The 15,550-nt window shown below is 58.4% G+C and overlaps 5 protein-coding genes across 5 annotated transcripts; 4 read left to right on the top strand and 1 right to left on the bottom strand.

The window, feature by feature from the left end:
• Window positions 1-2,270: 2,270 nt before the first annotated feature.
• Window positions 2,271-4,658, top strand: PG997_002781 (uncharacterized protein; the record flags this gene model as incomplete). The annotated part of the gene is made up of 3 exons (XM_066807096.1): window positions 2,271-3,563; window positions 3,619-4,209; window positions 4,284-4,658. 3 exons carry the CDS (start codon window positions 2,271-2,273, stop codon window positions 4,656-4,658), a joined length of 2,259 nt encoding a protein of 752 aa, XP_066670714.1.
• A 2,591-nt stretch (window positions 4,659-7,249) lies between these two features.
• On the top strand, window positions 7,250-8,291 carry PG997_002780 (extracellular glycosidase; the record flags this gene model as incomplete). Its single annotated transcript, XM_066807095.1, has 2 exons — window positions 7,250-8,096; window positions 8,221-8,291. The coding sequence occupies 2 exons, from the start codon at window positions 7,250-7,252 to the stop codon at window positions 8,289-8,291; spliced, it is 918 nt and encodes a 305-aa protein (XP_066670713.1).
• A 1,514-nt stretch (window positions 8,292-9,805) lies between these two features.
• PG997_002779 (aromatic amino acid aminotransferase) lies at window positions 9,806-10,779 on the top strand (the record flags this gene model as incomplete). Its single annotated transcript, XM_066807094.1, has 2 exons — window positions 9,806-9,957; window positions 10,179-10,779. 2 exons carry the CDS (start codon window positions 9,806-9,808, stop codon window positions 10,777-10,779), a joined length of 753 nt encoding a protein of 250 aa, XP_066670712.1.
• Window positions 10,780-11,020: 241 nt separating this feature from the next.
• PG997_002778 (aromatic aminotransferase Aro8) lies at window positions 11,021-11,705 on the top strand (the record flags this gene model as incomplete). Its single annotated transcript, XM_066807093.1, has 2 exons — window positions 11,021-11,209; window positions 11,412-11,705. 2 exons carry the CDS (start codon window positions 11,021-11,023, stop codon window positions 11,703-11,705), a joined length of 483 nt encoding a protein of 160 aa, XP_066670711.1.
• A 518-nt stretch (window positions 11,706-12,223) lies between these two features.
• PG997_002777 (glycoside hydrolase family 94 protein) lies at window positions 12,224-14,677 on the bottom strand (the record flags this gene model as incomplete). Its single annotated transcript, XM_066807092.1, has 1 exon — window positions 12,224-14,677. The coding sequence occupies one exon, from the start codon at window positions 14,675-14,677 to the stop codon at window positions 12,224-12,226; it is 2,454 nt and encodes an 817-aa protein (XP_066670710.1).
• Window positions 14,678-15,550: the final 873 nt, after the last annotated feature.

Below are 15,550 nucleotides of genomic sequence, written 5' to 3'. Positions count from 1 at the left end.
CTTATCGAAATCTGCCTTTGGCGAGAGAGAGGAGCCCGGCATCTGGAGCCGCTTTGGCGTCATTCTTATATTTTTCCACTCCCCTCAAAAATACTGATACTCATAAATCGTGTAAGTGCTATTAGTGTTGTCGGTTTCGGGCTCATCTTCCCAATTGTGTAGATGAAAAGGCTTCATTGGACGCGGTCGTCGAACAGAGTTTGGATCTAGTCACAGGAACAAACATCTTTCAGATGGCAGACTGCGGCCAAACGCAAACTCCACCATTCAACGTCATGGTTTCCAGAGGTTCCGAATTGCTGGGCTGTCAGGCTGTCTGCCAGACATTGGATTGGACTGGATTGGACTGGGCCCGTCCTCGTTGTCCCCAGCTGAAAGAGCTGGTCGTCTGAAGAATATCAGACCGCTCACCGGTCCAAACTCCCTCGCCATTTACCCGGGTCTCCCTGGATGACGTATGGAGTGAGGAGCACAGCCTGCACAGCTGTTTCGTTTCATTAATTTGAACTCCATCAACATACAACACCCCTCTGCACAACCTACCAACCCACCATCTGTGCTTTATGTCTTACTTACATGTTAATATCGCCGGCGGCAAGCGATGAAGCACGAGCACGAGCATGGGCATGGGCATGGGCAGCTGCATGGTGGCGGAGTCTGACAAACGAACCATGGACCAAAGCACAACCACGCAAACGTGGGGGCCAGCAGCTGTGATTTTTCTTGGGCAGTTTGGAAAGCGAGAGCAATTGCAGACCCGGACCTCGTTGATTGGCTGGCTATTACGTCCGTTAAGGGACCCTCTCCCATACAATCCAGCCGTTCATGCACTCGCTTTCTGCTTGCCTGCCGGATTCTTGTTGGTTCTTCGAGTGCTGCTGGCCTGGGCAAATGGACCAGAGACTAGGAAGGCTAGGTAAAGCATATTGGTATGTAGGTAGGGAAGCGGTTTGTTTGTTTGTTGCTGCTATCTGTCCCGGGCATGATAAACAGCGCAAGATTCAATAAATCAGAGCCAACTGCACTGTCGACGATTGATAAGGACGGAAATGCGCGATAAAGCTATGTTCCTTGCATCGGCAGGGATGGGCGGCTCTCAGCGAGCGCTTGTGCAGGCTGGCAGGCTTGTGATAGTGGATGGGCAGGCATGTTGGGAGGCACGGTAGGCAGTAGGGTGGCATATGGGGGAACTCGTGCTCGCTCCGGCCAGCCATCGTGTCGCTGCATGGCTCTGCCTGACTTTTTTTCGCTGGCGCTAGAGCGGTGCAGCCCACATATTCTGCATATCAGGTCGGGAAAAGTATCGTCGGATTGCCCGTCTAGCCCGTACACGCCCACCGCTTCTTCCCAATCAGCGACGAGCCTTTCCCCATTCACCTAAGATTTCTCACGGAATCTTTCATGCAATGCAGATGGATGGGTGGGCTGTAGTGTAGATGGACAGATGGACAGATGGGAAGAGACGGCCAAAGACCGGGCACGCTGTGAAAGTGAAAATTTTATACTCGTACGTGAGGACGTGAAGCCAGCGAGTAAGAAGCTGCCACATCCAGAGCCAGTCACTTTTGGTCACCATCCCGCCCGAGCCCGCACTGGACACTCGCTCAACATCCCACCACCCCTCCAACTAGCCCTCAATCCCCCTCTATCCCCTCACTGGCCAGGACGGACCAGGACGACGTCCATCAACGCTCAGGTCCTACGCAGGCCCTCGCTGAATGAATTGAATGGGCCAGCAGACCTACTGCAACCGCACAGAAGGCAGGCAACTGTCAATCAATTCGATTCATGACAAAACCATCAGCCTCGAGCCCTGTCAAGCAACTGTCAGGTCAAGCACCAAGCAGGCACTACCCCTCCAAGTCCAGTCGCTAGGTCGGGTTCCCTCTGCTAAAAATTCCCCCTCCTGCACGGTCCCTCATTTTATCACCACGGTGACCCAATTAAACGGGGGGCAGGAAGCATTTTTTTTTCTTTTCCATGCTCCAGGGTACAGCTACCTAAAAGTGAAAGTCATAAACTAGCAGGAAGTCGGTCGGTCACCTTGCAAACAGCTTCAGGTCCTTCACCTACTTTTCCCTCACACCTCTTTCTGTGATCCCGCCCCAAAACCAAAGTCGTCGAAGGAAGGGATTTGTCTTAGGTCCCTCGTCTTTCTTCGTTCGTGCATCATCTCTCTGTCTGGAGTTGCTGCCTTCCTCACTCTTTCCCCCTCCCCTCAGCAATTTTCCCAGTAGTTGCACACCCCACTTCACACACAGTCCAATACAATGGGTAACGTGCTCTCCAGTTTCGCCAAGGGTGGCCTGACCGAGCAGGAGAAGGCCGCTCTTCTGAAGGGCATCACCGAGCGCGATGAGGCTATCAATGCCCGTAAGAAGGCCCTCACCGCCAAGGAGGATGAATGCGAGACCCTTACAGACCAGATCGAGTCTTTACAAAAGAAGATCGAGTCCCTCGAGTCCGAGAGCAAACAGCAGATTGAGAAGCTCCAGTCCGAGCTGAGCAACGCCGGCTCCAGTACCGACGCCGAGGAGGCCAACGCCTCCCGCGCCCAGGAGCTCGTCACCACCAAGGCCCAGATCGCCGAGCTCGAGGAGAAGCTCAACACCCTCGAGTCCGCCAAGCAGACCGCCATCGCCGAGCTCGAGGCCACCAAGCAGGAGCTCGCCGACGCCAAGGAGCAGCGCCTCTCCCTCGAGGCTTCCTTGAACGAGGAGCTCTCCAGCGTGAACCAGAAGTTTACCGCTTCCGAGGAGAAGTACCAGACCCTCCAGGAGGAGAACAGCAAGCTCGCCGAGCAGCTTGCCTCCTTAACATCCGCTTTGGAGGAGCAGAAGAAGAGCGTCGCCGAGTCGCAGGAGAAGATCGCATCCCTGCAGGGAGCTACCGATGAGACATCCAAGCAGTCGGAGGAGGCTTTGGCCACGGCCAAGAAGGACCTGGCCGAGGCCCAGGAGAAGCTCAACAGCTTGCAACAGGAACACGACCAGCTGAAGTCCGACTCCGAGGCTGCCCAGAAGGCCGTCGCGGAGTGGCAGCAGAAGCACGAGGCTCTCGCCCAGGACGTCGAGGCTGCCAAGAAGGAGGCCGCTGACGCCCACGACAAGAGCAGCTCGCTCGAGGAGGAGCTCGAGAAGCTCCGCGCCGACCTGGCCAAGTACCAGAAGGAGGTCGAGGCCTCCCAGGCCGCCCAGGAGGCTGCCAAGGCTGAGCTGGAGAAGGTCAAGGCCGAGGTCGCCGAGTCTCAGAACACGAACGAGGCTGCCCAGGGCGAGACAGAGACCCTGCGACAGCAGCTCGAAGAACTCAAGAAGCGCTCTGAGGAGGCTCAGCGCGAAGCCGCCGAGGCCAAGGAGGAGCTGGAGGAGGCCGAGTCTTCCCACGAGGAGGATATCAAGAAGTTCAAGTCTGTGGCCGAGGCCAAGATCAACGAGACCAAGGAAGAGCTCAAGACTCTGCAAGGGTCTCTCGATGCCAAGACTGCCGAGCTCCAGAAGCTGGTTGACGAGGCCAAGAGCGAGACTGCCGAGGCCAAGGAGCAACTGGCAACCGCCGAGACAGTAAGCATACTTCACCCATTTACAACATTTCTTGTACTAACTGCATTATCAGGAGAAGAAGGACATCGAGGCCAAGATTGCCGAACTCGAGTCGCAGGCCTCCAAGGTCTCTGACCTTGAGGCTAAGCTGGCTGAGTACGAGTCAGAGAACAGCAACAAGGATGAGGCCCAGTCTGCCCTGAAGGCCAAGCTGCAGGAGTCGGAGTCTGCCCTGGAGAAGATTGAGGCTGAGAAGAAGGCTGTCGAGTCTAAGATCGCCGAGCTCGAGTCGGAGAGCTCCAGCAAGGACGAGGCCCACTCTGTTCTTCAGGCCAAGCTGCAGGAGTCGGAGTCTTCTCTTGAGAAGCTTGAGTCCGAGAAGCAGACCATCGAGTCCAAGGTCGCCGCCCTGGAGGTGCAAGTGGTGGAGAAGCAGGCTCTCGAGTCCAGACTCGCCGAGCTTGAGGCCGCCAACGACAACAAGGAGGAGGCTTCTTCCGAGCTCAACGCTAAGCTGAAGGAGGCCGAGGCCAACCTGGAGAAGGCTACTGCTGACAAGGAGGACGCCCTCGAGAAGGCCGCTGCCGAGCACAAGGAGGCCCTCGCCAAGGCTGAGGCCGAGAAGGCCGAGGCTGTCGCGAAGGCCGAGTCTGAGAAGGCTGAGGCCGTCGAGAAGGCTACCGCTGAGCAAAGGAGGCCCTCGAGAAGCTCGAGGCTGAGAAGGCCGAGGCTGTTGCGAAGGCTGAGGCTGAGAAGGCTGAGGCTGTCGAGAAGGCTATTGCTGAGCAAAAGGAGGCCCTCGAGAAGCTGGAGGCTGAGAAGAAGGAGATCGCCGACAAGGCCTTCTCCGACAAGAAGGAGATGGTCGAGAAGGCCGTTGCCAACCAGAAGAACGCTGCCCAGAAGGCCAAGGCCGAGAAGGAGCAGGCTGAGGCTGAGAAGAAGGAGGCCGTAGAAAAGGTCGAGGCGGAGAAGAGGGAAGCGCTGGAGAAGGTCGAGAGCTTGAGCCGGGAGCTCAAGGCCCTCAAGGAGAAGGCGGCCGGCTCATCGACGCCTACCAGCGAGCCCGATCACAAGACCGAGGCCGCGCCCGCCGCAGTTGAGGCTGCCGCGTGATGATGATGCCCGACGAACTTAACGACTCTCCTCCATCCCCCCCTCATCTTATACCCTCACACACTCTCTCACTCTGTCACTCACTCACCCACATCCACCGCCCCCACGTACGACGAGATGATGACGCATCATGACAATCTGCATGGAGATTCGATCTAAGCAACTGGTTTTTTCTGTTTTTCTATTTTCATGATGAGGGACGGACGGTTCATGGCTGGTTGTGTTTTTCTGCTGTACTTCTTACCTTTAATGTCTGTCGTCCTGTCATGGTCTATACCCATCGGAGTAACGCCGAACGAAAAGCACATCGTATTTTGCTGATAAAAATTGAGGTTACTTGATTTCCCAACTTACACACATCTGACTCTGTCTGCTCTTGTCCACTTGTGCTTCTATTGTTTTTGCCTTCATTGAAGTAAGTAGTCTGTGAAATGCCCCAAATACGTGCTTACGTGACACTCGTGTTTTGTGCTCCTTACGCTTTGACGATTAAGAGACCACCGACCCCGCGTGTCCATGACATCTAAGCCAGGATTCATAGGTCAAGTACCAGTTCGTGCCTAAGGAGCAGCGTAAGGTTATCGAGATAACCTCCACTACTCCACGTAGACCCCAAGAACACTACACTGCTCACGAGGACCAATAGCCTGTGTCCAAGTCTGGAAGTGCGAATAAGGTTCTCTGCTCAGCTCAATACTCTGGCGAGGACAGAAACCAGCCTCAACAGTGCCAAAGACACGACAAGGAAGCAAGACGACTCCTGGCTTTACCGCCGGACAAGCTTGGAGCTTTGTGGAAAGTATCTCCGCATACAGTAAACCGTCGCCAGTAGCCCTCGATGGGGTTTGCTCCGGGGCAAGCCAACGTGGGCGTCGTAGCACGTGGCACACGACGTTCCGAGACATTTGGCATCGTGCCGCCGGCTGTGTTCAGCCCTTTGCGCCCCTTGTGTGACTAGAGTACAGCCACCTTAGTCGAGGTACCGAGACAGGAACACATGTACGATTCGAATCGAGCCGTTGCCCGGTCAAGGACAAAACAGAGGACGTTGTCAACTCCTAGCTTAACGTGTCGTAGGTAGCAGTATTCATTTTTCAAGGTTTTGCTCAGGAGCTACGGAGGACTCAGCTACTACTACTTATACTATCGAGAGAAGGCCCGGGGTTAGCCAAGAACGACGCTATCATTCGCAGACCCAGCCATGATCGACATGTGATCCCCATGATCTGGCAGGAGAAGGCGCGCTTCCTCGAGTCCCCTATATACCCACCGCGGCATCGTGCATGTGCATATGCGTTGAGCGGGAAGCCCACAGGGGAAAACCGGCAAGCGGCGTCGAGTTCGTTGTGCGTGCTTACAGAGGTGCAACAGTGCAACAGCAGCTACGTAACCTAGAACGCCAGCCAAAAACAGCCAGCCACGCTGCGGATTTGGCTTCACGTAGGCGGCTCCTGCCCTCGGGGAACGGCAACGGAAGGTCGTTAGCGCTTCCTTGGGGCCTGTGCCGCCTGTCTTGATCCCTGCTGAAGCTGTCGGCCAGCCACCACTCACAAACGCTTCTGGCGCTTTCGACCCCACTGGCACCCCCCCCAGAATGGCAGGATGGGGCCCGGGATGGGACGCCAATTGACTTGCCAACCACCGACTTTCTTGCTTGGACAAGCAAAAGCACCGCTACTGCGACCATTTTTTGCATCGCATCATCGCAGTCGATACGATCGCTACGTGGTGAGACTTGCTTGGATGGGCAATTTTACAATTTTGACTGACAGCCCGACGCACACCAAGACACTTGATGACGCCCTTGCAATCAAATCGCACTCGCTTGTTTCTCCACTGGCCTTTTTTCTTGATCTGGCAGGCAAGCCTAAGGTAGCTTCCGTCCAAGTTCCGTGGCCCGTTCCAAGAGCTTGGGCGCGCGCCGTGGGACTGGGACTGGGACCCGTATGACGATGATGCCTCGTGAATTCTGGTGGCTGGCATCTGGAGTACGGTAGGTTACCCTGTTTTTTTTCGCTTGCCCTTCCATCCACCATGGTCTTTTAATAGACTCGATGGACTCGATAAGCCCTTTTTCTTTCCATTTTCGTTTTTGTACTCCCTCCTCATTGCTAGACAAATAAACCTACACCAACTCCGCCAATCTACGTGCATACCGACTGTTGATCCAAGTCCAAGGGTCATCATCGTGTACGGCAGACTCCGGTGTACCTACCCAACCATACCTACCCCCCAATTGCTTTTTGCAGAAGCGAGCTGGTTCTGCAGGCACACCATTTTTGGGCTGCCATTTCTTTCTCTGTATCTATCTTTTTGGTTTCTTGGACATATATCATCACTTTTCGCCAGCATGTTCTTCACGACACAAAAAGGCAGTATCAGCCCTGACGGCTGCTGCTCTTTTCACAAGCCAGGCGACAGCTCAGACATGGTCGAACTGCAATCCCACACAGCAAAGTAGGTTGCCGCACTCCTGTTTTCCACACGAATGCAACCCCCAGACCCCCGGTACTGACAGATTGTCTCAGCATGCAAACCCAACCCGGCCCTGGGCATGAAAATCAACGTTGATTTCACCAAGGGGGCAGTCGATGCCTTTGTGCCCCTCCGGCGGCGCCCCTACCTACGACTCGGAAGGCGCCAAGTTCACCGTAGCGAAATCCGGCGATGCGCCCCAGTTGAGCTCCATCTTCTACATCATGTTCGGTCGCGTCGAGTTCTACATGAAGGCCGCCCCCGGCGCCGGTATCGTTTCCTCCATGGTCCTGCAGTCCGACGACCTCGACGAGATCGACATGGAGTGGCTGGGGTCTGACGACTACGAGGTGCAGACCAACTACTTCGGAAAGGGAATAACGGGCTCCTACAACCGCGGCCAGTTCAACCCGGCCAAGAACAACCAGGCCGAGTTCATAAAATACGTGGTGGACTGGGATCCCAACCGCATCGTGTGGACGGTCGGAAGCACGGTCGTGCGCGAGATGAAATACGACGAGGCGGAAGCGGGCCAGTACCCTCAGTCGCCCATGCAGATCAAGTTTGGCGCCTGGGCCGGTGGCGATCCTAGCAACCCCGAGGGTACCATTGGCTGGGCTCGTGGACCTACCGACTACACCAAGGGGCCGTTCAGCATGTACATCAGGAGCATCTCCGTCACCGACTACAGCACCGGCAAGTCGTACAAGTACGGCGACACGTCGGGCAAGTGGGAGACCATTCAAGCCGAGGGCGGCAAGGTCTACGGAAACCAAGGCGGTGCCGGAGCCTTGACCACCAATGCGGTTGCTGCCTCCCCCACTGGAGGCTCGCCGACCGTGCCGGCTGGTGGCATTGGCAAAGGCACCAGCACCCCCGCCTACACTGGTTCCTACGATGTGCCCGAGGGCTGGAGAATGACTCCATCTGGAAAGGTCGTACCGTCAAGTTCGGCCACAGTAAGTACGTTTACAAATTCCGTGAACTCCCCAAACTATGGAATGCTTGGTTTAGCGCTTTGAAGTACCCTTCTTGGGCAGCTGGCTACGCAGGAAAACAGTATGCTAACAACAACAACCCCTTTCAGGCCCCAACTTCGCCCTTGTTATCGCCGGTGCCTTCAGCGTCGCCACCCTCGCCTTCAGCTCCATCTGCTAGTGGAGTTGAGCTTTTGACGACGTATTACGACCAGGGCTTCCTGACAACAAGAACGGTGCCGGCGGGGTTTTCGACCATGGCTAAGAGCTACGATTCGAAAGGCTCGCTTGTCATGCCTACAGCGGCTCCCACCCAGGCGCCCGAAGCATCCCCCGTCCGCGGCGCTGGCCGGCAGTAGAGTTGTTGACCTTGGGGTCAGCGACAATGCTGCTGCACCAGCTCAGAGTTGCAAGGCTGTGGTTGGCCCTGCAGTGCTTTGGATACCTGTTTTGGCGGCTCTCCTCGCCCTGTAGGAAAGAGTATAGTGGTGGATTGATTTAATTGCATTTAACAGCGGGATACGGCGTACTGGCGCTTGGGTTCAGCATCATCTCGTCAGAAGATTGGACGAATGAAACGACACGATGCTACGATATGATAGACAGGAAAAAGCATATAGAATAGTGCGCCTCAACAGGCAAAAGATGCTACTGTATTGGATGAGCATTGGATTAATAGCAGTGGGAGTCGTTGGATCAACAGAACATAATACGAACGAAGATATGGCGCACGCATGGCGGCCCAACCCTGCAATTTTCAGACCATCCATGCCGGCGTCGGAATCGTGACTTGCATAGAAATTGAAGCTAGCTGATAGCGATACCCGAGCCCCCTGATAGGGGCAGCCAATGAGAGAGCTCCATCGTGACATTTCGAGGCTTGTCCGACAAGTCATCCACGCCCTTTACTACCCCGGATTTTGCTGATTAGTTACGGCATAAGGAAGGGCGGGACCGGTCGAGTCGGCGGCCTGGTTGCCTGGCTAGGGCCGCTTATCAGCGGATGCCCCGCCAAATCCAGGGATGTCCCTCGAGCGCCGACAGCCGAGTGCGCCTGCCCGTTATCGCATTCCGCGTTCCAGTACGGGGGTTGCCCTGGCTGGCTGGGTTTGGTTTGGTTATTCCATTCGCCCATTGGGCACAGACCGGGGGATCGCCTGTAGGACGACGTCAGCTCGTGACCTTTCACTTTGATTTGGCGACCGCCATTCTTCTCCTCTCTTGCCTTGTTGGTTGGGATTTGGTAATGAATACATGATCGGTTTGCTTTTTCGTGGTTTTGATAAGGCGCTAGAATCGGTCGCGGGGTGCACCTTTCTCGGTTTAGAGTTCAAGACCACGCCTAGCACGCTTGCTATCTTGCTCGAGGAGGGTCCTATTGGATTATTTTATATCTAGGGAGGTGGGCCGCGCTCACCACCACTCGCTCCAGTCATGGCCCTCGTCCGTTGCCGGATTCGTCATTCCTGGGGAGCACTGACACCTGGAATTCCAGCCGTACTAATAACGCCGCCGCCACGAACAACAATAACTACTGCTGCTCCTACTACTACTACAACTCCAACGACATCTGCTACTGCCAACGCCACCCTCCTCACGAGATTACCTCTTGCTGTTGCTGCTGTGAATGGGAGGACGACGCTACGAAGAAGCACTGCAACTACGACTCGACCTTTCTCCACCTATCTGAGAAACATGGCTCCGACCAATGTGGGAGGCCTCGGCCTGGTCGCCGAGGATGTCCATATCGGCAGGCAGGCCCCGGAGCCGCTCACGCTCGAGGGCATAAGGACCCGTCGGGCCAAGGCCGGCAAGCTGGATGCCCCCGACCGCGTCCTACTCGGACAGTGACATGTTCAAGGCACCAGTGAGTAGCAACCCAACCCAACGGCTGCCTTCGTGTATGTATGCTGACAAATGGCCACTAGCAATCATTCAAGAAGCCTCTGGCAAAACGATGGGATCGTAAGTTGATGATGGGGCAATTCGACGCCCTTGCCCTCCCATTGGATGTTGGAATGTTGGGGGTGTTTCATCGTCTCTAACCAGATGTCCCAGACCTCTTGAGCCCCGAGTCGGCCGCGCGGAAACCCTGCGTGCTCAAGCAGGCCGCCAAGCACCTCAAGAAGCCCGGCCTGGTCTCGCTGGGCGGCGGCCTGCCGTCCTCAGACAACTTCCCCTTCGAGTCGCTGAGCATGCAGGTGCCCACGCCCGCAAACAAATTCAGCCAGCACGCCGACAGGCTCAAGGAGGTGACGATCGGCAAGCACGACGTGCGCGACGGCGTCGGGGAGGGCGTGCTGGACCTGTCCATTGCCCTCAACTACGGCCAGTCCATCGGCTCCGCCCAGCTGCTGCGCTGGGTCACGGAGCACACGGAGCTCGTGCACGACCCGGCCATCGCCGACTGGCGCTGCGCGCTGACCATCGGCAGCACCGGCAGCCTCGAGGCGGCGTACCGCATGTTCGGGGACCGGGCGCGGGGCGACGGGATCCTGACCGAGGAGTACAGCTTCAGCACGGCGCTCGAGACGGCGGCGCCCCTCGGGCTGCGCGTGTTCGGGGTCCCCATGGACGAGCAGGGGCTGCTGCCCGAAAAGATGGACGAGCTGCTGAGCAACTGGGATGAGGAGGCCCGCGGCGGGGCGCGCAGGCCGCGGGTGCTGTAGTACGGTGCCGTCGGGCCAGAACCCGACGGGGGGCGACGCAGAGTGAGGAGCGGAGGAGGGAGGTGTATCGGGTCTGCCAGAAGCATGACGTGTTCATCTTTGAGGATGAGCCGTACTACTTTTTGCAGATGCAGCCGTACCAAGAGGGGGTAGTGCACCAGCATCATCAACCACCACGACAGCAAAGCCCAATGGCGAATCCGTCAACGGCAACAGCGGCGACGCCGACGTGGAGGCCTTCATGCGGACCCTGATCCCGAGCCTGCTGAGTATGGACACGGACGGCCGCGTGCTGCGGCACGACTCGTTCAGCAAGGTCGTGGTGCCCGGCTCGCGCGTCGGCTGGGTCACGGGCAGCGAGCAGGTCATCGAGCGCTACATCCGGCACGCCGAGTGCTGCAGCCAGGGGCCCTCGGGTTTTAGCCAGGCGGTCCTATACAAGCTGCTGGACGAGGAGTGGGGGCACGATGGATATTTGCGCTGGCTCATGCATCTGCGGGACGAGTATACCGGGCGGCGGGACGCGATCCTGGGGGGCTTGTGAGAGGTTTTTGCCGGGGGAGGTGGTTTCTTGGACGCCGCCTAAGGCGGGGATGTTTGTGAGTTTGCTTCTGATTCCCTTCCTCAGATAGATAGCACGTGCTGACAAGAACAACTACCACCACCAACAGCTCTGGCTCAAGGTCGACCACACGCGCCACCCGCACGCGTCGGACAAGAGCCTGCTGGAGCTCGAGGAGGAGATCTTCGACTCGTGCATCGAGCGGGGCGTGCTGGCGTGCCGGGGGTCCTGGTTCCGGGCCGAGCACGACCGGCCGCTGTCGGGGCTGTTCTTCCGCACGACGTACGCGGCGGCGTCGGAGGAGCAGATGGCGGTGGCGATTGAGCGGTTTGGGGACGCGGTGCGGGGGAGCTTTGGGATTTGATCAGGGCTGGCGGTTCGTACTTGGTTGGGGCTGAAGTCTTACCTTTGCGGAAGATTGGGCGGTCTTGTATACTTCAGGAACATGTGCCCGGGGGTTGCGACAGGTCACTCAAGTTGGAGACTAGAATGATGCGTGGTCGAGTATTGGGTGTGTGTGGTATGGATCCTGTATACGATACGGCGATTGCATTTGCCCCTTTGCTAGTTCATGCTCACAGGGGCAGCTAGGGGACTCGTAATCATTAGGCGCTCAAGGGGCGGCTTAGTATTGCATTAGGGAGACATTCAATGCTAATCTATATACCTACCTAGACCCCGATGAATCCTCCTATGATCAATTTGTTGGTGACATTGAATTCAGACATGAGCCAGAGCCTGGTCAAGGAGTGTTGGGACCCAACTAAATGGGCGTTCAATCTATGGAACTCTAGTTCGAGGACAACTTGGAAATATATACGGCGATACATTCATCTAACGAAACAATTTACAACACTCCAGTCACTCCAGCTCACTCGCCTCCTACGGCACAGTCACAGACAGCTGATACGTCTTACCCGCCTCAATGCCGGTGAACCTGGCCTCGGGCAAAACCTTCCCCTCGTACTCGACCGTGACCTCCCGGGCGTCGGGCGACCGGCGGATCTCGACGTGGAAGACGGCGCCGCGGAACCTGCGCTCGACCGTGACATGGTCCCAGTGCGAGGGCAGCTGCGGGCGGATCCGCAGGCCGTCGGGCTCGCCGCGCAGGCCGCAGAGGCCCTCGATGAAGCACCGGTACACCCACGACACGGTCCCCGTGTTGAAGAGCTGGCTCGACCGCCCCGCCGTCCGCGGCTGCGTCCGCCACCCGCCCCGGTAGTAGTTGGGGATGTAGACGGGCAGCTGGCCGCGCTGGCGGTAGTCGGCCTCGTCGGGGCCGGGGATCATCTGGCGGAGGTAGCGGTACGCCCGGTCGGCGATCTCCTGCTTTTCCTCTTTCGTGCTGGCCGTGTCGCTGCTGTTGCTGTCGGCGGTGGTATCGAAACGCTCGCCCAGCGCGTACAGGCTGTAGATGTAGAACACGGCCGCGTGGTTGTAGACGGACCCGTTCTCGCCCTGGCCCGGGTACTTCTGCGTCACGCGCCCGACGTCCTCGCGCATGGCCGTGTAGGGCGGCGCGAACATGACGAGGCCGTACGGCGTGCCCAGCTGCGCCTCGACCTGCTCCATCATGGCGCGCCGCTGCTCGCGCGTCTCCGCGGCCCCGCCCAGCAGCGCCCACGCCTGCGGGTTGAGCCAGAGCCGACCCTCCGGGTCGTCCCGCACGCCGAACGTGACGCCGTCGTCGGTGATGCCGCGCGCGAACCAGGCGCCGTCCCAGAAGTGCGCGTTCGCGGCCCGGTTCACGTCCCAGGCGCCGTCGCGGTAGCGTTGGGCGAGGGCCGGGACGGCGGGGCGGTGCTGCGCGCAGACGTCGGCCCAGAGGTTCAGAGCGTAGCCGGTCGCGACCGTCAGCCAGCCGGAGACGCCCTTGCCCTTCCAGCCCGCCATGTTCATCGGGTCGCACCAGTCGCCCTGCGCGATGTAGTGCAGCCCCCGCTCGTCGCGCGCGGCGTCCGAGAGCAGCCAGTCCATGGCGCGCGAGAAGCGCTCGAAGGCCGTGTACGTGTCCCCGTGCCCGTCGCGAATAGGTTCGTCGAGCAGGGCCCAGTCGCCCGTCTCGGCCAGATAGATCTCGAGGGCGACGGGCAGCCAGACACAGTGGTCCGTGTGCGGGACCTGGTTGATGTACTTGAGCTCGGCGCCCTCGACGAGGATGATGCCGTCGGGCATGGCGCCCGACTTTTCTTGTTGAGATAGGGCCGTCACGAAGGCCTGGCGCGCCACGCCGGGCCGGATGTAGCTCATGCCCATGTTGTCCTGCAGGTAGTTGCGCGTCTGCGGGTCCGTCGTCAGCCGGTTCACGTCGCCGTGGTAGTAGCCCTGCCGCGGCAGCCAGTGGTTCACGAGGTTGTCGAGCTGCGCGTCGGGCGTCACGACGCGCAGGCACCCGCTGCCGGCCTCGATGTAGGCGGCGTAGTCGGCCGCCGTCTGGGCGAACCCCGCGGCGCTCAGGTACTTGGCCTTCATGGCCCGGATCTCGGCGTCGTCGAGCGCGGGGCCGAAGAGGAACCGGTACTCCTTCTGCTCGTCGGGAGCCAGCTCCACGCCCTGGTATTGGACTGCGGCTGCGGGCGTCTCGTACAGGGCGTCGCTCTTCTGGAGCAGCGGCTCCTGGATCGCGCTGGGGTTGTGCAGGCCGCCCTCGCCCTCAAAGGCCTCCTGCATCGCCTCCCAGGCGTCGGGCGGCGTCTCGCACAGCAAGTACGTCTTGTCCTTGAGCAGCTTGTTCTTGAAGTAGTCGGGCGCCTTCTGGTAGGGCGTGATGCTCGTGCCCACGATGCCGCCCAGGTCCTCGCGGTAGACGGCGCCCTGGTTCATCCACGACATGTAGCCGATGGTGAAGTAGGGGTACACACTAACCCGGCGCGGCCGGCCCGACGTGTTGACGACGCGCACGCGCCAGAGCTCGGCGACGTCGTGCGTGGGGATCACCAGCGCCATCTCGACGCGGAGGCCGCGGCACTCGGCCTTCCAGGCGAGGTCGGCCTTGCCGACGGAGAAGACGAAGTCGTCCAGGGGCGCGCGCACGGGCTCGTAGGGGGCCGAGAACAGGTCGCCGCTCTCCTCGTCCTTGACGTAGACGAAGCGGCCCGGGTGGTGCGCGTAGTAGGCCTGCTCGGGCTGCATGAAGGTCCGGGCCTCGAGGTTGGGCGCGTGCGCGTACTTGGCCGGCTCGGGCTGCATGAACTGGGCCACGGCGTAGCCCCGGCACGTCATCTGGACCATCATCCGCTGGTTCCACAGGAAGCCGCCCGCCTTCGGCAGCGCCGTCGGGCTGTACAGCTCGTACCGGCTCCCGTCCTCGGTCGGGCCTAGCAGAGGGGGCGCCATGGCTGTTTGCGGGTTTGAGCCACTCACGGCAACGGCGGCGGCAACGCGGGGTGGTGGACTTCCAGTGATGCTCGTCTAGATTCGGGGACGATGGCGTGGGCGAGAGACTTGCGCGATGTTAATGACTCGGGTCAGTATTCTGAATCGCGGCTTGGATAATATGAAAGGGGGAGCTAATAATGAATGGAGGGTCCCAAGAAAAAGGGGATTATAAAAAAGAGGGAATTGATCAAATGTCGTTCCATCTTCTCGTGGTTTTCGGAGCCGGACTTCAGGCTAAAGGAGCGGCGGCCCGGTTTGACCGGCTGGGTCATTCCGCATCTTCGGGAGTCAGATTGGCATCACGATGTCTTTTTGGTGGATCTACCCTGTCAGCAGGAACCACGTTGCAGCTTTTTGACAGAACGGGCAGAACAATACCAACCGCATCGTGTGGTCACATGCCATTCCGGCAAGACTCGTCCAATTGATGGCGATTTATCAGTTCTTTTCCTCTCATTGTGCTGTTTACTCCTCGGAAAGGGAGATTCTCGGCTGGAAACCCTCGATACTGCGTCGCCGAATTCCCTTGCCGAGCGTGCCAAGCCCAAGGGAGGCTCTTCCTGCATGCTTGGCGCTGCGAGCAAGATGCTCGGTTTCGGGGAGGATGCCCGAAACGATTATGCCGCAATCCGATATCCAATTCAGCAAAAACGATATAATTGCACGATCGTCTCCTTGATTTTTTCTCGTAAAGGATCTTCCTGTCCACAATTGTCAGTGGGTGACAAAACATCGTGATCTAACCTACGGGATGTCCATTTCCCTTTCACGAACAGGGGATTATTCTGAGAATGCTGTGAAACCCCTTCGCAGGCCCAGTTCTGAAAGTCC

This window comes from Apiospora hydei (assembly GCF_038363865.1).
Source record: "Apiospora hydei strain CBS 114990 chromosome Unknown utg000004l_segment0_segment0, whole genome shotgun sequence".
Taxonomy (NCBI): Eukaryota; Fungi; Ascomycota; class Sordariomycetes; order Amphisphaeriales; family Apiosporaceae; genus Apiospora; species Apiospora hydei.
Note: the sequence above shows the minus strand (reverse complement) of the source record. Positions and strands in the feature narration are given on the sequence as shown.